Source organism: Haliotis cracherodii, unplaced genomic scaffold (assembly GCF_022045235.1).
Source record: "Haliotis cracherodii isolate W230 unplaced genomic scaffold, xgHalCrac1.p SCAF_9, whole genome shotgun sequence".
NCBI lineage: Eukaryota > Metazoa > Mollusca > Gastropoda > Lepetellida > Haliotidae > Haliotis > Haliotis cracherodii.
In genome coordinates this window covers 55,770,187-55,793,944 of record NW_027266343.1, presented here as the reverse complement: position 1 = coordinate 55,793,944, position 23,758 = coordinate 55,770,187, and the positions used below count along the sequence as shown (strand labels likewise).

At 39.9% G+C, this 23,758-nt stretch overlaps 1 protein-coding gene across 2 annotated transcripts in view; it reads right to left on the bottom strand.

The window, feature by feature from the left end:
* The window catches only part of LOC139452411 (WW domain binding protein 1-like), a 42,043-nt gene extending 21,770 nt beyond the window's left edge, over window positions 1–20,273 (bottom strand). Inside the window, exon 1 of one of the 2 annotated variants that reach the window (XM_071233880.1) lies at window positions 20,194–20,273. In XM_071233880.1, the coding sequence (XP_071089981.1) occupies window positions 20,194–20,271 (78 nt within the window). In that variant the 5' untranslated portion in view covers window positions 20,272–20,273. Of the gene's footprint in view, window positions 1–6,326; window positions 6,776–20,193 lie in introns of those variants that run through there. The other variant, XM_071233881.1, reaches the window with a different exon arrangement.
* Between the last annotated feature and the right edge of the window lie 3,485 nt (window positions 20,274–23,758).

Sequence of the window (23,758 nt, the reverse complement as noted above, 5' to 3'; positions counted from 1 at the left end):
TATGAACAGTGAGCTCAAATATTCTATGGAAATTCTTGGATTTTCCAGCAAGATAATGACCCAAAACATTGTTCAAAGCATTCTCAGGCCTGGATTCGGACCCAAAATATGACATTAGATTGGCCAAGCTACAGCCCTGACCTAAATCCAATAGAAAATGTTTGGGGGCATATGAAGGAAAGTGTCAATAAGAAAAATCTGACAAATATTGCTGAAATGAAAGAAGAGGTGGTCCGATATTAGGAGCATGACCCACGACTTTCTAACTTCTTTGACCAGTAGTATGCCCCGCCGCCTTGAAGCCTGCGTTGCTGCCCATGGTGACTTGACAACGTACCAAGTGTTCACCTGTCTTTGAAGCTGGAGTTATGTTTTACTTATATTCACATTTAATACGTGAGCATGAGTGAAAAAAAATAAAAAATTGCAATCTTTAAATTCCCAATAATTTCTAGTCATACTGTATATTTGAAAATATTGCATTGTTACAAAGACAAAGTTTTTGTACAGCTTCAGATGTATGGGATTCTGTTCCTTTATCTGGATATTGATGGACACATTCCTCAAACAAGTAACTGCCTGATATTATACATAATATTTTGGTCAGTTGTAATTATGCTATTTGCATTTTGTTGTCATTCATGTGATGTAGCAAGAATGCGGAAGGTCTCAACAGTGGCCAATAAAATGGTTCCACATGTAAAAAATATCTGATAAAAGCAATCAGTTGTTCCATAGTGCTACGCTTAAGGTTATTATTATTTTAAATATCTAGTAAAGCTGCAACTAAACAACTTGATATTGAAATATATTATTTCTGATAAAATAATAGTTTCAGATACAATTCATCCGATTTTTGCATCAAAATTCATTAAGTTGTATTATTGCATATTTTTTTAACCAAATCACTGATAGATTGGTTAAATATGTGCATGATTTTTCAGAATAGTCCAACAAGGGTGTTTGGAATAGTCCAACAATGGTTTATGGAATAGTCCAGCAAAAGAGTTTGGAATAGCCCGACATGATATAGCAATACAAGAATGTTTGGAATAGTCCAACAAGGGCTTTTGGAATAGTCCAACAAGGGCTTTTGGAATAGCCATACAAGAATGTTTGGAAAGCCCGACAAGGGCATTTGGAATAGTCCGACAAGGGCGTTTGGAATAGTCCAACAAGTGCATCTGGAAAAGCCATACAAGAATGTTTGGAATAGCCATACAAGAATGTTTGGAATAGCCATACAAGAATGTTTGGAATAATCCAAAAAGGGCGTTTGGAATAGCCATACAAGAATGTTTGGAATAATCCAACAAGGGCATTTGGACTAGTCCAACAAGAGAGTTTGGAATAGCCCGACATGATATAGCAATACAAGAATGTTTGGAATAGTCCAACAAGGGCGTTTGGAATAGCAATACAAGAATGTTTGGAATAGCAATACAAGAATGTTTGGAATAGTCCAACAAGGGCTTTTGGAATAGTCCAAGAACAGCTTTTGGAATAGCCATACAAGAATGTTTGGAATAGCCCGACAAGGGCGTTTGGAATAGTCTGACAAGGGCATTTGGAATAGTCCAACAAGGGCGTTTGGAATAGTCCAACAAGGGCATTTGGAATAGCCATACAAGAATGTTTGGAATAGCCATACAAGGGCATTTGGAATAGCCATACAAGAATGTTTGGAATAATCCAACAAGGGCGTTTGGAATAGCCATACAAGAATGTTTGGAATAAACCAACAAGGGCATTTGGAATAGCCATACAAGAATGTTTGGAATAAACCAACAAGGGCGTTTAGAACAGCCTGACAAGGGTTGAAGGCAAGCTAATATGATAATGTGTCAAAAGTGTGCCGGACAATAGAAACTCACCTTTATGTGTGAATACAATTCACATCGAAAGGTTTGGTGTATACATTAATTATGTATTCATGAGAACACAGCAGAAATTAGGTGGGATATACTGTTAGCTGTTCAGTAATACTTGACACTGCTATAAATGGAACAATTCCATGTGTCAGAATACATTAAACATGTGTGTGAAACAAGACTTGCTTTACAGTGAGTGAGTGAGTGAGTGAGTGAGTGAGTGAAACCTTGTTACAATAAACATTATCAGTCGATATCTGTTATCATTATTGTAGTGAGTGAGTGAGTGAGTTGGGTTTAACGCTGCTTTTAACATTATAACTGTTATATCACGGCGTGTCAGCTTAATGTGGAAGGAAAGCCTGAAGTGATGCAAGTCTCAGACATTTACCACTATGATGCTGACAAACCTGGGAACATTATTGTTCTAACCCACAATCATTGGTTTCTGGCGTGCAAAAGGGACGCAACTCTGCACAATGAATCGCAGCACCTCAGACGACTGGGCCACCGGTGCCTTCTGCCTTACACCCCACTTGTACACACAACAAATACTCGGGGCACGGGGGGCCCAGTTGTCTAAGGTGCTGCGATTCACTGTGAGTGAGTGAGGTTTTACACTGATTCTAGCAATATTCCAGAAATATGATGGCGGGGAACACCAGAAATGGGCTTCACACATTGTACCCATGGGGATGATGATGATGATGATGATGATGACGATGACGACGACGACGACGACGATGATGATCTGGTTTATGAATTGTGTTTCAGTGTGAGGCTGTGTGAGTACTGTGACCTACTCTTGTACATATAAGTAACAGGCCTAATAGAAACATTGATTAATTCAGAAAGCTGAACTGCACATCATTAACCAAGTTATATATATTAGCAACTGAAACCATCCATCTACATTATCTGTGATGAATACATGTTCATTAAACAAGACTACAGTATGCCACACTACATATCATATTTTTTTCTATGAGGTGGTAATATATAAGTTAATATAGTACCAGCAGTGACAATCAAGTGTTGGGCAATGAGCCATGAACATGGTGGCGGGGGTAAATAGATTCAGCACATCCTGTGTCCCCAGAACAGAAAGAGGATGTAGTATATCAAAGTAGAACTCCTCCCCCTCCCCCACACAGATAAGAAAGAGAAAGTAGTATATGAGAGAGGACCTCTTCGTCTCCTTCACCCACAAAAGAAAGAGAAAGTAGTATAGTATGTAAAGGATGAACCCCTTTCCCTCAAATGCATGTAGTCTGTCACTGGAGAACACCTCCCCAACACCCACAGTCTGTCACTGGAGAACACCTCCCCAACACCCACAGTCTGTCACTGGAGAACACCTCCCCAACACCCACAGTCTGTCACTGGAGAATACCTCCCCAATACCCACAGTCTGTCACTAGAGTTACCTCCCCAACACCCACAGTCTGTCACTGGAGAATACCTCCCCAATACCCACAGTCTGTCACTGGAGAAAACCTCCCCAACACCCACAGTCTGTCACTGGAGAACACCTCCCCAACACCCACAGTCTGTCACTGAAGAACACCTCCCAAACACCCACAGTCTGTCACTGGAGAACACCTCCCCAACACCCACAGTCTGTCACTGAAGAACACCTCCCAAACACCCACAGTCTGTCACTGGAGTATACCTCCCCAATACCCACAGTCTGTCACTGGAGAAAACCTCCCCAACACCCACAGTCTGTCACTGAAGAATAGTATCAGAGACCCAGTGTCTAATAGAGGCCTCGCTTCCAATTTTTCAACAGGGCGTATGACACAGCATCCAGAGACCAGCGTCTATTGGGAGATCCGCATTTAATAGAGGAAATACGGTAGTTAAACAGTTTAAACAAGACTCAAGGATCAAAATAAAAACGATTGTGATTGGAGTGATTGGAGTGATTGGAGTGAGTGAGTGAGTGAGTATGTGAGTGAGTATTTTTTGCCACTTATAGCAATTTTCCACCAATTTCATGGTGGGGGACACCAGAAATGAGTGAGTGAGTAATGTTTTACGGCGCTTTTAGCAATATTCCAGCAATATCACGACAGGGGACACCAGAAATGGGTTTTACACATTGTACCAATGTCAGGAACTGAACCCGGGTTTTCGGTGTGAGGAGCAAACACTTTAACCACTAGGTTACCTATCGCCCCGTGGTCATGTGGAGAAGAGTTGGATTAGATGAAGGCCGGCTGAGGACGAGTAAAATACTTCTCTTCTCACACAGACTATTCACCCAGTTGTCTAAGGCATCGCGATTCGCTGTGCAGATTGGCCATGCCAGAAACCCATGATTGCAGGTTTGAATTCAGGTTCGCCTTGATTAAGCTTCTAGGTTTGCCTATACCCGTGCCATACCCGTGCTCCTGTGTTTCACGGAAGTGGTAAACGTCTGAGACCTGCATCAGTTTGGGCTTTCCTCCCACATTAAGCTGACATGCCACGATACAACTGGAATACTGTTAAAAGCGGCGTTGAACCCTCACTCACTCACTCACTCACTCATTCACTCATTCACTCACTCATTCACTCATTCACTAAATAGCATATACTCTCCCCCACAGACACATGCAGTGTAATCATGGTAATTGGATGCTAACTGTCACAGGTTGCCAGGTTAAAAACACATTTTGGGTAAGAAAAATACCCTGACCTGTCGGCTCTAAGAAATATTATATTTCTGCTTGACAATCTAATCCCTCTACCTTTGTGCGGAATAGTAGCACATGTTCAACCAGCCCCATGGTTGGTTCCCTTGGGGTGACCACTGTATATAAGGCCAGGCTTGTAGATGAGACCACTCCCAGGCTTCCAAACAATGCCTGGGGCGCTGCTCAAGGTCATGCATCTGTATCTTCATCCATCCCATGCATCCCCAGTCGCAGTATACATCAGATATGTGATCATTTTTACATTTACACATTGCATAAAATTATAATTACATCACAATCACATTTCACACAATCACATTTCACACAATCACACTTCACACAATCACACTACACACAATCACATTACACACCATCACACTTCACACATTCACACTACACACAATCACATTACACACCATCACACTTCACACATTCACACTACACACAATCACATTACACACCATCACACTTCACACATTCACATTACACACAATCACACAATCACATCACACACAATCACATTACACACAATCACATTACACACTATCACACTACACACAATCACACTACACACAATCACACTACACACAATCACACTACACACCATCACACTTCACACCATCACACTTCACACATTCACATTACACACAATCCCATTACACATAATCACACTTCACACAATCACATCACACACAATCACATTACACATTACACACTATCACACAACACACAATCACACTTCACACAATCACACTACATCACAATCACATTACACACAATCACATTGCACACAATCTCATTACACACAATCACATTACACACAATTACATTACACACAATCCCATTCCATTACAATCATATTACATACAATCACACTACATCACAATCACATTACACACAGTTACATTACACACAATCACACTACATTACAATCACATCACACACAACACACAATCACACTTCATCACACAGTCACACATCACAATCATATTACATCATGATCTCTTTCCAGCAGTTTTCCTGCTTACAACCAGAATAATTCTGTGTGAATGCTGTTCTCAGATTCATATATTTTTTGTGCAGTGTGTCTTGTTTCCTATTACCTACAAGAATATGGGATATATATCAGAATTGAAAATCCATCCAACTGCTTGTGAGAAACATGAATTAATTCATTTCTTCATTTGTTTGATCTTCTATCATTTCTACATGTTCTAACTGATGAGCTTATTAAAAAAAACAGTTCTTCTTATTAATGGCTAAACCAGCAACACAAACACAGACAGAGTCATCGACTTATCGTGGCTTGTAAACATTGTAAAGACAACAAAAAACCTGCATACATCATCCTGATGAAGCACAGAAAACACCAACCAAGCAGGGAGATTAACACAACAAGAGATCTATCTTTTTACACAATCACAAGGAATCCAATGAAACCGTAGATAATCCCTTGGATGGCCACTACTGATGGTATGCAGCTGATCAAATAGCACAGAAATGGTTACATTATTCCTTGTCAGTCAACTTTATATTTTTCATGAATTAGAATTATAAATAAAGAACATGACAGAACCAAAACATAAGTTTGTTATTTTTGTAAATAATAATTAACAGACATACAAATGCACCAAACCCATCTCTGGCCAAGGTGAAGGCTGTGCCAAAAAATTGAATAGAAGTCACATGTACATTTTTCTCTTTGTATTTACCGAACAATATTTGACCTAATACAATCCCATCCAATCACTTTTGCTGTTGTCCAGCTTCCTACCTTACTGGAACCTTGTCTTGCGCTTCCGATTTCTCTGATGGTTCGAAACAACTCCTCCATGACTGGTTTCAACACAAAGCAATATTCAGTTTATAAATGTAATCACAGTCGTTCTTCCAGCCCGAAAGGACATTACCTTGAAAGTAACAGTCTCTTTTGGTTCACTATTTGTTTTTTATCCTTCACAAATTAACACTAAAAACACATTTATGTTCCACGTCCAACATCTGCAACCCATTCAGGAATCCTTTTGTTATTTAGGACAGGATACAGAGTACGTCCAGGTTAAACCCTTGTTACAGATGTAAGCTGTTGTGGAGAGGTTAACTGTCGTTTTCAAATAATCCTCAGCATGTATAAGCCTCTACCCACTCTGAATCACATATCAGGTATCAAAATATCCGTATCTGAGGACAGGTAATACATCAATACCTGACAGGTATCACATCAATACCTGGACAAAGTGACAACACAAGATACTCCACAACAAGTAGAGGGAAATCTAATGCTAGCGCATATACCAGCTGATCATGAGGTCACATTTAACACGGTCCACCGCTATTCATGTCTTTGCAACTTCAGTGTCAGCCTGGATATTTTAGATATTATAGATACACATAATTCCCAGTTTAATAATAGATGTACATAATATCCTCCCTCCTACTATTCTTGGGGCTTTTCACGTCATGCAAGACGCCCTATCTAAAGCTGTAGCTGAGTAATCGTCTGAGTTGTGTCTATTTACAAACCTGTTACATGTGACTGACTGGCATTGACTGCAATGAATTCTCACCAAGTATATGTACTTAATGGTAATTATATAGCTGTGAATATTTTTACATCAACTAATAGCATCAGACAAATATCTGCTTGTTACCATGGTTACCTGTGTCTCTTGTTAATATTCACACATACCGATCACCTCAGGACATTTTACAGTTCCATATAATTAGTATACAGTAAATTTATTGACATGGAACAAATATATTTATTATGTAGATACACAAATTAATGAAGTTAACTTTAATGATAACATATATATATATATTCTTGTGACAGGTTGTGAAGTGCCATCAGGACTTGTGATCAAATTCTCAATCCCACACTGTATAACATTTGAAACAAACTATATACTTTAATAAGAAATAAACCAGTGGGAGTTGTTTATCGTACCCCTAAAACACTGTAGGGAGAATAAACCATATCTTTTTCTCTCCCTGCAGTGTTTTTTTGGTCGATAAAAAACGACCATGAGACTTTTATGTCTTATATGAGAACAACATTATGTACAGTCTGACTTTAAGGATCTTAATAAACTGTACAAGCATTACAAATATTTATCCAAATTTTAATAATGATGACTCCATGAATAGAATCTGACCTTGGACATGTCCATTTTACGAACAGGCAGGTTAAGTTCGTTATTTCCTCATATTCTCACAATCCACATGTCAATTATCATGATCTGAACCATTTTTTCTAATACCGATTGTCATATCTCTCCCAGTTTTGGAATGGTATGGTTGGTTTTGGTTTGTTGTTTTACGCCACTCTCAGCAATATTCCAGGTATATGACGGCAGTCTGTAAATAATCGAGTCTGGACCAGACAATCCAGTGATTGATATCATGAGCATCGATCCACGCAATTGGGATCGATGACTCTGGTGCGCATCATATTTTCACCTGGTTGTAACCACAATTATTATTTTCAATACTGATGGGGGCACGGGTGGCCCATTCGTCTAAGGCGCCGTGATTTGCTGTGCAGAGTTGCGTCCCTTGGGCACGCCAGAAACCTATGATTATGGGTTTGAGTACCGGTTTGCCCATATAATGTTTCTAGGTTTGTCAGCACCATACCCGTGCTCGTGGGTTTCACCAAAGTGGTCAACGTCCGAGACCTGCATCACTTCAGGCTTTCCTCCCACATTAAGCTGACACGCCACACCATAACAATAATAATGTTAAAAGCGGTTTTAAACCAAACTCACTCACTCATTCACTACAATATTGATAACAGATATCGACTGATAATGTTTATTGTAATAAGATAAACAAGCATGTTTTAAGTTTAATCACAAATAATTATAATAATAATACACTTACGAGTATATATCTACAACAGGCACAAGTTTGTTTATTGCAATCTACTTATCTAAGCACATATTCCACTCAAAACAAGTTAAGGACCATGGATTCTTTGATATTACTACAGTTTATCATGGCATGGAAGATTAATTATAGTAAAATGAAAGAATTGGTTGGTCCTTAACTTTTTTTAGTCTTAAAGTTATAGATCCCGAACATTAGTTACTGTTTTGGAACAATCTCAAAACAAAGGAGGTGACTCTAATCAGTGCTATTGGCCTTAAACAAACTCAACTGACAATAATACCAAGCTACACATGAACAATTAAATCACATATACAGTAAACTACGGTTACAATGAACTCAAAGAAACCACAAATTTTAGTTCGTTCTATCCGTTATTCGTCATACGTCATTTCGACCGTCAGACATCTTTTATCTTTTATCAAAACTACACCATCCACCAGCACCACCCGTCTGAATCCACCAGCACCACCTCTAGATCCACCAGCACCTCCTCTGGATCCAACTACACCACCCACCACCAGCACCACCTCTGCATCCACCAGCACCACCTTTGGATCCACCAGCACCACCTCTGGATCTGAATTCACCTCTATCTGGATCTTCCAACAACCGACTCTGGTTATGCCAGTTTTCCCCTACTAAATATGGACTGGTAGGAACGTTAAAAAACACCAGTCTAAGAGCTGATGATTATATTTCCTCATGCTTAGATCATGTAGATAAATAAAATTTCTACGTCGCAAGTGAAATATAACATTAACATATACACAAGTAAGTTTCTATTTAACCAAGTCAGTAAATTTGGAATCCTCTTTACTGTACATACACAAAACATGAGTAATACTTGTCACATAAACAATACACTGTAGTCCTGATAACCGGGGTCACTGACTACCAGAGTAAGGCCTGTTACTCTTAGGCCTGGTCTGAGCAGCTGTTATCAGCTGTTATCAGCTGGTTATCTACATTGTCTTACAGCTAATTTGTAACCTAGCAACACAAGGAAGAAAGAAAGAAAGACTTTCAACACCCATAAAAAAATTTATGCTTAATTTCCTGTCATTTGTGTCACCATAATTAATTATTCTAAGCTACGGAAACATTAGAAGTATTTATAACAGTAACAGTCTGATCCGGCATGCTTCAGTCGTAGATTTTTAAGATGTGTCCTTGTTCTTAAGCCTGCAAATTAGGTTAATATCATCTTACATGACCCCTGTGTGACAAGATGGCAATGAGTATCTTCTCATAGAATACTAATACCCTGACATATGTCATACAACAAACTGCAAATCCTCTCTAACTTAACAACAAAATAATTTGTCACATTAATCATGCCAAACAATATCTCTGTGACAGCTGCTATGAGGGCTGATCAACCACTTTCAGAGTGATATCACTCAACTGTATACAGAGACAGTCCACAGTGAGTTTGTAACTTGTGTTTGTCAAACTGCTATCTTCAGTGGTACATGTGGGGGGCAAATATTTATTTCTTCACTATGTGTGTCACAGGAGACGGGTGAAGTCTAAATTCTGAATTCTTAAATTCAGTGGGGTTGGGGTGGGGTTAGATCAAACAATCCAATCAGACAATGATGGGGGAAATATTTTGGTTCATGTCATTGGGGCCCTTATGTGATTTTCAAAAGGGGTGTTTGAACCTTATTGACCAGTTAAAAGGGGAGTCTTGTTTACCGTACATTATTTGAAGAAATACATTAAAACTGGCAGTTTATTATTATCATGAAAGTAAGTGGAATCTTCATAGCAGTATGTGTGAGTTGGGGGTTAATGCAACTACTGCTGGACACCTCTAAACTGAGGTGTTATGATCAGACACAAAACTGTGTGACACACATACTCACACATACATCCTTGCCTACTGCTGGACACCTCAATACTGAGGTGATGTGAACAGGCAAAAAACTGTGTGACACACATACTCACATATACATCCATGCCTTTTGTTGGACACCTCAATACTGAGGTGTTGTGATCAGACACAAAACTGTGTGACACACATGCTAACATATACATCCATACCTTTTGTTGGACACCTCAATACTGAGGTGTTGTGATCAGACACAAAACTGTGTGACACACATGCTCACACATACATCCATGCCTATTGCTGGACACCTCAATACTGAGGTGTTGTGATCAGACACAAAACTGTGTGACACACATGCTAACATATACATCCATACCTTTTGTTGGACCACTCAATACTGAGGTGTTGTGATCAGACACTAAACTGTGTGACACACATGCTCACATATACATCCATACCTTTTGTTGGACACCTCAATACTGAGGTGTTGTGATCAGACACTAAACTGTGTGACACACATGCTCACATATACATCCATACCTTCTGTTGGACACCTCAATACTGAGGTGTTGTGATCAGACACTAAACTGTGTGACACACATGCTCACATATACATCCATACCTTCTGCTGGACACCTCAATACTGAGGTATTATGGTCAGACACCATACTGTGTGATACACATGCTCACACCAAACATCCATATCTACAGCAGGACACCTCAAAACAGAGGTGTTTATGACAATCAGACACTATACTGTGTGTGTCACACATGCTCATATCATGCATCTATACCGACTTATGGACATCTCAAAACTGAGGTGTTATGATCAGACACTAAACTGTGTGTGACACACATCAAACATCCATACCTACTGCTGGACACCTCAATACTAAGGTGTTATGATCATAAACTATACTGTGTGTGACACACATGCTCACATCAAACAGCCATACCTACAGCTGGACACTTCAATACTGAGGTGTTATGATCATAAACTATACAGTGTGTGACATACATCACACATCAAACAGCCATACCTATTGCTGGACACCTCCATCCTGAGGTGTTATGATCATAAACTATACTGTGTGTGACACACATGCTCACATCAAACAGCCATACCTACAGCTGGACACCTCAATACTAAGGTGTTATGATCATAAACTATACTGTGTGTGACATACATCACACATCAAACAGCCATACCTATTGCTGGACACTTCAATACTGAGGTGTTATGATCATAAACTATACTGTGTGTGACATACATCACACATCAAACAGCCATACCTATTGCTGGACACCTCAATACTGAGGTGTTATGATCATAAACTATACTGTTTGTGACACACATGCTCACATCAAACAGCCATACCTACAGCTGGACACCTCAATACAGAGGTGTTATGATCATAAACTATACTGTGTGTGACATACATCACACATCAAACAGCCATACCTATTGCTGGACACCTCAATACTGAGGTGTTATGATCAGACTCTAAGCTGTGTGTGACACACATGCTCACATCAAACAGCCATACCTACAGCTGAACACCTCAATACTGAGGTGTTATGATCAGACACTATATTGTGTGTGACACACATGCTCACATCACACAGCCATACCTACAGCTGAACACCTCAATACTGAGGTGTTGTGATCAGACACTAAACTGTGTGTGACACACATGCTCACATCAAACAGCCATACATACAGCTTGACACCTCTATACTGAGGTGTTATGATCATAAACTATACTGTGTGTGACACACATGCTCACATCGAACAGCCGTACCTACCGCTGAACACCTCAAGACTGAGGTGTTATGATCAGACTCTATACTGTGTGTGACACATGGTCACATACATTCATAACACCGTTGAGCCTCATTCCAAACTGTGACTTAAGTACTACGACTACAGCAAGTGTTTGTGGCAGTATGGAAATAAGCAGTCATGGCACTTAAAAGTCACTATTTGGAACAAGGCCAAGGGTTCCAAATTCCTTGTTGACTTCCTAGTAATCACACTCATTAGCTGCGCAATACATAACAACATTAGCTGACCTGGAATCTTACTTGCCCCCAAAACACTCCTTTCGATTGTTGATGTTCTGCTCGCATCATATTTTTAACAGATGGTTAGTTTTACATTTTTAATTTCTTACAATGTTTTGGCAGATAGTTTGTTGATGCAACTTTGAGCAATACATCCACATGGCATGCATGATGAAATGTTTATTTTTAAAAAAACCTCTGCTGTGAAAACAGGGGCAAGTCTGTACCTGACACACTGATAAAACCCAGAACACTGACATCACATTGGCCACAAACCAACTGTCTCCTCCCACAATAGGTTTTAGTCCCAACACAGCCCCCTACATCATCATATAAACTTGTTGTAACCATGGTAACGCGACATCAAAAGAAGAATAACCTTCATCACAAACCCCCAGTGACGTCATCTGATTGTTCTCCAGTCAGGGATGTTGTAATGTCCCCGGGATTTTATAAAATACTCCAGGCATACTTGCTATATAATGTGTTAAAATATCCCAGGAAATCTATTAAGACAACTTCCGTTCAGATTGTAACATGTAATGAAATGTAAAATCAAATGACAAATGTTTTTTTATATTCCCAAGTCCCACTGAGTGTACCACTATGCTACAGAAGTGCTGATAAATCGCAATGCTTTTTAGAATGTCTTTTTTCAAGAATCGTATGCCAGCAACAGCTATTTTATGCTCGTTTCCTAAGGTTCATGGAAAGTATGTCTGAAACATAAAAATGTTGATAAATGTTGTTTTAAGTTTCTTTTTTCAGTTCATAAGTTCAATAAAATTCTTCCCTCAAGTTTTTTTATAATATTCAAAAACCCTTATCCTTGGAATAAAACCTTGGCGCTGACACCCCTCGGTTTTATCCCACAGATGCATGTTTTTAATATCATAAAAACTATCAGCCGGTCTGCATGGTCTGTATCCTACACTGAAAACACTCAATTGTGTTTCTGTACTTTCCAACAACTTCTTGAAGATTAGTACATGTATATAGTATACAACCTTCAATATGTACACAATCAATGCTTTACAAGGATTAATCTTCAAAAACCAATTAACTTCCCATGCTTGGTGCAACGCAAGGCTTGGTGCAACGCAAGGCTTGGTGCAACACAAGGCTTGGTGCAACGCAAGGCTTGGTGCAACGCAAGGCTTGGTGCAACGCAAGGCTTGGTGCAACGCAAGGCTTGGTGCAACGCAAGGCTTGGTGCAACACAAGGCTTGGTCCAACACAAGGCTTGATGCAACACAAGGCTTGGTGCAACACAAGGCTTAATCCCTATTTGGTTCCTGGTGGCACGGGTAGCCCAGTCGTCTAAGGCGCCGCGATTCGCTGTGCAGAGTTGCGTCCCTTGGGCATGCCAGAATGTGGGTTCGAATCCCGGTTTGCCCCGATTATGTTTCTAGGTTTGTCTGCACCATACCCGTGCTCAAAGGTTTCACCGAAGTGGTAAACGTCTGAGACCTGCATCACTTTGGACTTTCCTCCCACATTAAGCTGACACGCCGTGATATAACTGGAATACTGTTAAAAGCGGTGTTAAACCCAACTCACTCACTATTTGTTTCCTTTATTGCTATGCTGAATTCCAGACAGACAGACAGACAGACAGATAATATATTTGAGTCTCACATCATTACGTTTATAATATATTGGAAATAAACTCTTCAAAAATATCTTAGTAAACATGGTAAAGTAACAAGCCACGTTATGAGAGACGATATGACATTGGTTAAAAATGTATGCTTTTTCACATATGTTACACGGGATAAAAATGACTGTACCAGGCTGTTCACTAAAGAGAATAATTTATAGTACTACATGGTGTAAAGCATCCGATCTGGTTGTTAAAATATTCTTGCAGGGCTTGGCAGTTGTAAAAGTCAATTCTGGGCTGGACAGTATAAAACCTACTCTCTGTAAGTCACCAAAACTATCGAAATCAGAACACATGTAACGACATTTGGAAATAACATTAAACCTAAGACCTTCATAGTGTGGACAATATAATTAAACATGCCAGATTAACAGACTAACAGAGTGAATCATTGAGGGTGCATTCAGACATGAAACTCCTTCTAATCCGACATGTGTCTAATACAACATTTCTCCCTCCCTTGCCTTGCCCCCCCCCCCCCCCCCCCCACAGCGTCTGTTACATTTTGTTTGTTTGTTTTAATGCCGCACTCAGCAATATTCCAGCTATATGACAGCGGTCTGTATATAACTGAGTCTGGACCAGACAATCCAGTGATTGACATCATGAGCATCGATCCACGCAATTGGGATAGGATGACATGCGTCAACCAAGTCAGCGAGCCTGACCACCCAGTTTACTGTGCACGACATATATATGACATAGGCATGTCATGTGATATATATCCAATGGCATAAGTTCTCAGTCTGTATTCAACAGGGCTACATGTCTTGACTAACATTACTCTATAAGATACAGAACAGTCGTGAAATCTGATTCCATAACACTTTCCTAATCTCTCCACTGATCCATATATCATGCATAGAAAACTCATATATAATTTAATGTCAAGAACACTTGTTCAGAAGGCACTTCACTGCTGTCAAATGGACTAAAGGGAAACAACTCTCCAACTTTCAGTCCGTTTTGTTGGCGTCGTTTTAATTAACCTGCATAATCACCAGATGCCAATTAGCGTTAGCGACCCAACAAACTGGGCTTCGCACCATGTCACTGACAGCAAGGGCCAATCCCCTTGAATCTTCGCATTTGATTGGATGATGCTAACTATGACCTTTCACCTTGCAAAATCTGTCAGCGTGTGTAAATGTGTATGTACAATTATGCAGTTTCGTAAACAGAAAATTCGTGAAGGTATTATTTTTGCAGCAATGAAGTTTGGTTCAAATTCTCAAAACAGAAACGACCCTTAGTTTTCAGGCAAACTGCATAGACTGTATTCGACACAATAAGCGCCCCGCTCTAATAAGAGCCCACGGAGATATTTGCTAATATATTGGCTAGTGAACAATCCCAATCAGCACTCCTTCTGATTGATCAATGTACACAAGACTTATTTATTCGTGTATAATACGCATTCGTGTCTTATATCACCCTTAATTATGGGCAATTACATTCTTGAAAAATATATCTGATGTATGTAAACATTTGAGGCTGTTGGCATAAACCACGAAAATTATGATCTTTCAACTCAAAATAATATTCTAATAAGCGCCCCCCTATTTCTAATTTTGAGAGCGCCCTGTGCGCTTATTACGTCGAATACGGTAATACAATTACTACTCCCTTCTTGTCATTATGAGAAATACATACATTGTTTTCAATGTAGAGCTAAGTAACTTGGTGATTTAACCCAGCACAATTGAATTTTGAACCGAACCTTGCATTGTCCCGTGTGCAATCTCAGCCGAATAAAGACACATGACACCTATGTGAAACGCAATCAGACAATCAGTGCATGAATAAAAATTCTGTCTATTTAGCTATCACTATATTTCATCAACAAGCAGACCTGTTCGTCACGGGTGGAACGAGCATTCATTGAAACAGCCATCTGCATAATGCTACCCCTGCATCACAGGGCCATATGACACAGCTGAACCAATCAACTCAACTCGAAAGGGTGCACGGGAATCAAGCACGCATGAATACGGTGTTAGCGTAGGGCGTCTCAACGTGCGTGATTCCTGTGCACCCTTTCGAGTTGAGTGCAGATACAATTCCTCCGATCATTGCATCAAAATTCTTTGAAGTTGTATTTATTGGGTATTTTGTAACCAAATCTCTGGCAGTTTGGTAGAAAATGTGTCTACAGCTCATCGCAATTTCCAGCATAGTTTACGAGAAAATACACACATTAATCATTATTTCTGCACATAAAACAATGACTAGCAGAACAGACAATACAATCTAAATGGCAAGTCATCATGTCTACTGATGATTTATCTCAAATGTCACATTTGTATTGACTGCGTTTGTTATCGCCTGTTCGTTTCCCTGAATTCTCTGGAGGGATACTATGGAACTTTTTACAGTACATAATATAATGTTGATGGACAGGATCACCCTTTCAAGTCGTGTATGCATTAATCAACAACAAAATACAAGTGAGGTGGCAGTAGCTATTAATTGTATACCTATATTAAGATATACAGCTTCTCATTCTTCAAGCTTCTGATAGGTGTCGCTTTGCGCAGGGAGAATACCACAGAACACTAGTCGAACCAGATAAAATAATAGTCCACAATAAGCAAATTTGGAATCTGAAAGAAAAAGCTGATCCATATTTCAAGACTTTCAACTGTGGAGTGATGTTTCCCTCTAATATTTTGTAAAAATACCTGATTAATTCAATTTTAATCATGATAATGAATCATATTGATCTCTATCATGAGTCATACAAACGCAATTAGAACAAAGCGTTAAAAGTTAAAGCTGCAACGTAAACATGACACTATAAAAATACAGACAGAATTATCATGATAATACTAAGCTGAGAATCTACATGACCCATCTTATTGGGATTTGTTGATTCCTCCATAGCCAACATGTCTGAAACAAACAATGTTATTTGGGTTCTAGCAACGGGCTGCAACACAACAATTGATATAACTCGGTAACAGTGACACCGAAGAAGCCCCCATTCAGAATTAGAGTACACATTGTACAATACAACAGGTCAACCAGATAAATGGTTCATGTCTTCATTGTACAATGTTTCTGGCAGTGATTTCTTATAAATATGGAAAGGATTTTGTTGCTTTTGAATTTACAATAATCTCAACGTCTGATACTGGAATGTTTCAATAAGGCCACAACAAATTTAACAGTGCATCGTATCAAAAACTCTGTCAGATGACTTGGGCCAGAAGGGACAACTGAATGCATCTTTAACATAGGATCAGTATTAGATACAGTGTGGTGGTATTGTGCCATAACACTTCAATGTGGGATGAAACTCCCCAGAGACAAGGGTTGTACACATTAACCACCTTGGTGCAGCCAATGATTGTTTGTTTGTTTGATATTCAAGCTAAATGACAGCAGTCTGTAAATAATCAAGTCTGAACCAGACAATCCAGGGATTGACATCATGAGCATCGATTGGAATACGAAGACATGCATCAACCAAGTTTGCGAGTCTGACCACTCAATCCCATTAGTCGCCTCTTACAACAAGAATGGGTTGCTGAAGACCTATACTAACCCAAATCTTTGTCACTTTTATTTTATTCAATGACCATCAAGTCCAACCAGTGAGATATAGCATGTTTATAGCATGTATATAGCATGTTTATAGGATGTTTATAGCAAATATTTGGTACCACTAGCACTCCTACAATGACCATATCAGCTAGTGGGTGACATAGCGTACTAAAAGCATGTACATTGCACTACTTCCAGCACTCCTTCAACAACACCCTTTAAGATCCGGATTAGAGCAAGTCATCAGCAGCCCATGCTTGCGGTAAAAGGCAACTATGCTTGTCGACTAGCAGGATCAGGTGGTCAGGCTCACTGACTTGGTTGATACATGTCATCTTATCCCAGATGTGTAGATCGATGCTCGTGATGTCAATCACAGGATTGTCTGGTCCAGACTTGATTATTTACAGACCGCCGTCATCATGGTCATATAGCTGGAATATTGCTGAGTGTGGCATTAAGCAATAGACAGACAAACAAATCAGTGAGTCAATGAGCATGAATAGCTAGAGGGCGACAAAATGTATATAGCATGCATAATGTACCACACAGTTCTAGTTATGGCAACATCATGTGCTGTCTCATCTCATAATACTTCATTGCATCGTCTTAGGCGCCGTGATTCACTTGCAGAGTTGCATCCCTTGGGCACACCAGAAACCTATGATTGTGGGTTCGAATCCCGGTTCGCCCCAATTATGTTTCTAGGTTTGTCAGCACCATACCCGTGCTCGTGGGTTTCACCGAAGTGGTAAACGTCTGAGACCTGCATCACTTCGGGCTTTCCTCCCACATTAAGCTGACACGCTGTGATATAATTGGAATACTGTTAAAAGCGGCGTTAAACCCAACTCACTCACTCACTCATTGCATTGCCCTAGCTTTATAAAAGGTAATCAGTGATATATAATATAAACACAAAGAAACATTGATGCTGTCCAACTTACAACAATATTTATTTATATTATGCAAAGCCTGACCTTTTTACTTTTTTGTTTATGGAGTTTTAGCTCCAAAATTGTTTAGCAGGTAGGAAAATAGAAATGAAAATAGAACGAGACAATGCCTAGGCTGGATTAGCAGTAAATGAGGTGAGGTTTTTAACATTTTACTCTTTTCTGGTCGGCAGAATAAAAAAAACCACTGCTTTTCATTTATGTACTTTTCACTTTACAATTTTGTTTGTCGTGCAGGTAGATTCGTCAACAAAGTTTTATATTCATCTTGCCTTATGATAATGTATACGCAGAATATATAGGATGAATTCCTCTTAATAGTTACCGTATTCGACGTAATAAGCGCCCAGGGCACTTTCAAAGTTGGAAATAGGGGGCTCTTGTTAGAATGTTATTTTGATGAAAAAAAAAGAGTTGAAAGATAAATTTCGTGGTTTATGCTGACAGCCTGAAATGTTTATGTACGACAGATATATTTTTACAGAGTTAATGCCCATAATTAAGGGTGCATATAACACACGAGTGCGTATTATACGTGAATAAATAAGTCTTGTGTACATTGATCAATTGGTAGGGGTGCTAATTGGGATTGTTCACTAGCCAATATCTTAGCAAATGTCGCCGTAGGCGCTTATTAGACGTCGAATACGGTATTTGCTATTTAACTTCACAGCCAACCTCTTCCTTCCACACCTCAACATAGAGCAGAGAGGATGTTAGTTTTTGCGACTCATCGCCATCATGATGTTTGTTTTTTTATTTCCTGCCACACTCGGTTGTTTAGGACAAGTCCAAAACAATGCACGCTTTAACAAACAAATGTCAGGTTGTGATATAGACCATGCCATTGCCACAACCTCTGTTGTCTCATAGAAGGCATCCAGTCTCCCTTGGCAAATGGCAACCACTTTAAAACATAAAAACTGTGTTCTCATACTGCTGGAATTCAGATCCTAGTTTCTGATTTAGAGTGGTAGTATTCTAAACCTGAAATATGTGACATGCCTGACCTCGGGAATGTATGACTGACTTGAATTAGGTCAGATTGACTTATGTTGATCGTCACTTCGGAAACTTCCATCAACCAGTAGAAAGCCAAATGTCATGAATGTCTACTTTGATTACTTAACTCATATCACATGAACACATACTTTGTTTCTGTTTGTGGCGATATGTATTTCATGTGTTCACTTCATACATTATATGACACAACAAAGGAATTCCTGATTGATGTCCCTATCAAATATTCTTATCCACAGTAAGTGTACATGATCTTAACCTAAGCCTGTTTCACGCAGTCATGGTTACACAGGGGCTTTTCTTCTTACTGAAGACGAATGGGGTCACATCGCTGCAGTAAACAATAGACCAACGCACGTAACGCATAACCGGAGTCTTCCTACAAGTTTTGCATGCATAACAAAACGAGAAGACTTGACTGTGTTTGCACTGTAGAATGGAGGACGCATACAATTCAGCAACACACACACCTCTTCCGATTTCCCATCTACAAATTAAGGCTCTTACACCCAATGTCAGTTTGTCCTAGTTTCGGAATGCTTGCTTGGTATTGTTGGGAAACCCCGGTCCATCAGCTGACAGGGTTCTCGCAACAATGTTTCAGACGAATGGTGCATTCTCAAGTATACACAAACATTAACGGTCTTGGAAAAGAGATTATACTGACCTTTGCTGGCAGAACATAGGTTAGAAAAGAAAGTAGGTATGTAAAATACACCACTACGTCCATGGCAGAACATCTCATAGCAATGCATCCACTAACTGTCTTCAAGCCGTAAGCTAAACTTAGAACGCGGAAGCCGTAGTACTATAAATAACTCATGCAGTGCCATCTACCGACTGAGCGAAACTGTGTTTACCTTGAAGTGATGCGTGTTTTGCGTTAGGATATATGGGCGTCTTTGTTGTGCTGTCGTCAATCAATGAAGCCATCAATCCAAGGCCGGGGCGCTATGCGGCCTTCATCCGAAACAATGTAGACAAACTAGTTTTTGTGTTAATTAATTTACTGACACTCGCTCATGTTACCGGGTTATAAATGCATTATTTCACACTTTCAAAACTGACCAGAAAGGATTTTATGTCACATTGCTTTGATAAACTATTTGATTTGGTAATAATTTACTCTCTGATGTGTTTGTTTGTTGTTTAGCGCCATGCATACTCGGCAATATTCAACCTACATGACGGTGGTCTGTAAATAATCGCGTCTGAACCAGACAATCCAGTGATTGACACCATGAGCATAATGGGAAACAATGACACGCTATCAACCAAGTCACCGAGTCTGACCATCCGATCCATTTGGCCACCTCTTACAAGCACCGTTTTCTACCCGGAATCCCATGATTCAGATATGTTTGCTTACATGTGTATACATAGGAGGATCCATCTTGCGATATTTTATCAAATAGTTTTCACCCTAAAAGTTTGGACAGGGGAGATAACCTATCCAACACATTGATGATGAACTAAACTGAGGAAGCGTTCTTTGATGGGATTATTCTTACCCCCGAGGACGAGAAGTTTGTGTGACTAAACATTTACGTAGAAGATTTTTAAAAACAACGCTGTGTGAAATTTCCCGAGGGACGCCTTTGATTCAGCTACTGACTGTATACATGATATAAGGTATAGTTGTAGAAATTATATTCCCGAACTCTCGCCAATGTGATACCACTTAGGAAGACGGTGCGGTACATACTATCCACTGTTTCCTTTTCCAGTTCAGACACATTACGTCCATGTAATTCAACAAATCGCATATTTCTAGCATATAGACATTTGTAGAGGATATCATATTCGTGTTCATGTCATACTATGTTTACGACAGGAGTGTCGAAATTCCGATATTTCCCGAGCGAGAGAAATACCGGAATTTAGGCAATCGTGTCGTAAACATAGTATGACATGAACACGAATATTATGTTCTATTTATTACCGAAGAAGAGACGAATTTTAGTGTTTAGCTGTAAGGACAGCAAGTCACAACAGCGGCGGAACCCCAATTTGTCGAATGACGTCAACAATCTTCAGTATGACGTCGTTTCTAGTGTGTCGTCATTCCGACCACACGTCACAATAAGATTCGAATGACGTCAACAGTGCTGTCCGGATGACGGAATGCACTGTTTTCTCGTGACGTGATATGATCCTAGGGCACATATAGAGAATCTCACCGAGTGCCTTTTGATGTCACATATATCAACACGAGTTGATAAACGTGGAAAAACTCAGAGGCTTTTCCGCTTTTATCAACGAATAAATCGTTTTCGGTTTCCAAACGGAATAGGTACGTGCCGAGATTTAAACCATTCAGATAGTCGTTAAGTTTTAACAGTAACACTTTTCAGAGCCTTTGAAAAAGTACATCTTCAAAAGTCTCAGTACTGACAGTAGTTGATTGATGAATGGGCCGTGTAGTGATGTTGTACAGGACGATACGTATCTCCACTGCACTATACTCCGCGTGACTTAACCATACATCTTCCGTCAAGGTGCATATTCAGTTCTATCAAGGGATGAAGGTGATGATTTGGAGATTTTACGTGCGCTTTCCGACATTATTCGTACTTCGCACACGGGCCATCCAGGCCATTTTCGCGTTGTTTGCCTTGAAGGAAGGAAGGGTTTGTGCGACAGAAGAGGCAACCCGAGGAGGCGTTAGGGTTGCATATTTAGATTTTGAAGAATTTGGAATTTTGCCCGAGGTGGAGGGACGAGGTGAGGTGAGGTGAAATGGGATTTAACGTCGCGCCCAAGATTATTGCACTTATTATAGCGACGTGCGTACGTGCGTGCGTGTGGCTGCTTGTACTAGTATGGACTGTGCTAGCACACTAAGATACCATGCCGCAGGTTAACATGAATACCCCACTCAGACACAGTATAGCCGACCAGCCCTTGTTTTAGCCCCTTTTAACGTCTTTTGGTATGACGCGGACGGGGAACGAATGGAGAGTAGGGATGGTGTGATTTGTTTTTGGTTTTGTTTGTTTAGGTTTTTTAGATTGGTGGTTATTTTTTTGGTGTGTGTAATTATATATGGCATAGAAAGCCAGTTTTGATTAGGAAGATGCCTAAGACTTTTAAGTGAGTGAGTGAGTATGGTTGTACGCCGCTTTTAGCAATATTCAGCAAAATCACGGCGGGGGACACCAGAAATGGTCTTCAAACATTGTACCCATGTCGGGAATCGAACCCGGGTCTTCGGCGTGACGAGCGAACGCAACTAGGCTACCCGACCGCCCCTTAGGCTGTAAAGGTTTGTGTATTGTGTAACGGGATTAGGAGTGTTTGTAATGTGAGGTGTGTGTTGATGTCCAGTTTGCTCTGAAGCGTCAGTCTGTGTTGTTTGTAGTGAGTGCAGTTCATGTTCTGGTGTTTCTGTTTGGTTGCAGTGTGTGCATTTGCCCCTTTGGCGTTTCTTAATTTTATGTAGGTGGGAGTTTAGTCTGGTGTGGACTGTTTGTAGTTTGGTTATTTCCCTGTCAATATTTTTAGATTTGAGGTAGTTTTTTAGTTTTTTAATGGCTTTTGGGGCATCTGTTTTAGAATACAATTTGAATTTTAGGTATTTAGTTTGACACTTTTGGAAATGTTTTTGTTTAGCTGGGCTTTTTATCTCATTTAGGGATATAGGTAGGTTTAGGCTCATTTTTGGTAGTTTGGGGGCCGCTTTGGCTGCTTGGTCGCTTAGTTCGTTGCCAAACACTTTGGCATGGGCAGGGAGTCAGGGACCCAAAGGAATTCTATTTGGTTGCCTAGCTTGTTTGTTTTTGTTTTGTTTTTTTGCTGTTGCGTGCTATTCAGTATTTGGTTTATTAGTTTTGGTTGGTTTTTCATAATTTTTCATGGTTTTAATTTCTCGGAGCTCGCTCAGCGAGTCCGTTAGAATAAGGATTTTTGGTGTTGTTTGATTAGCGAGTTGCGTAAGGCCGTAGCCATGCCCATGAGCTCGGCCGCAAAGACCGATTGTTTGTCCGGGAGCCTATAAGATTTTGATTGCTTAATTAGTTAAGATATGTGGATTCCGAATGCGTTTTGAGCCCGGGCCAGTTCCGAGGATCCGACTGTGTAGATGTTGCACCAATTTGACCATTGCTCATGTATGTATGCTAGTGTCGTGTGGTGTGTGTGTTTTTTTAATTTATTTTAGAGAGTAATGTATTTATTTGAGGGATTTATAATTTATGTGTGAGATGTTTCTGGGTTCGGTGTTTTTTTCTTAG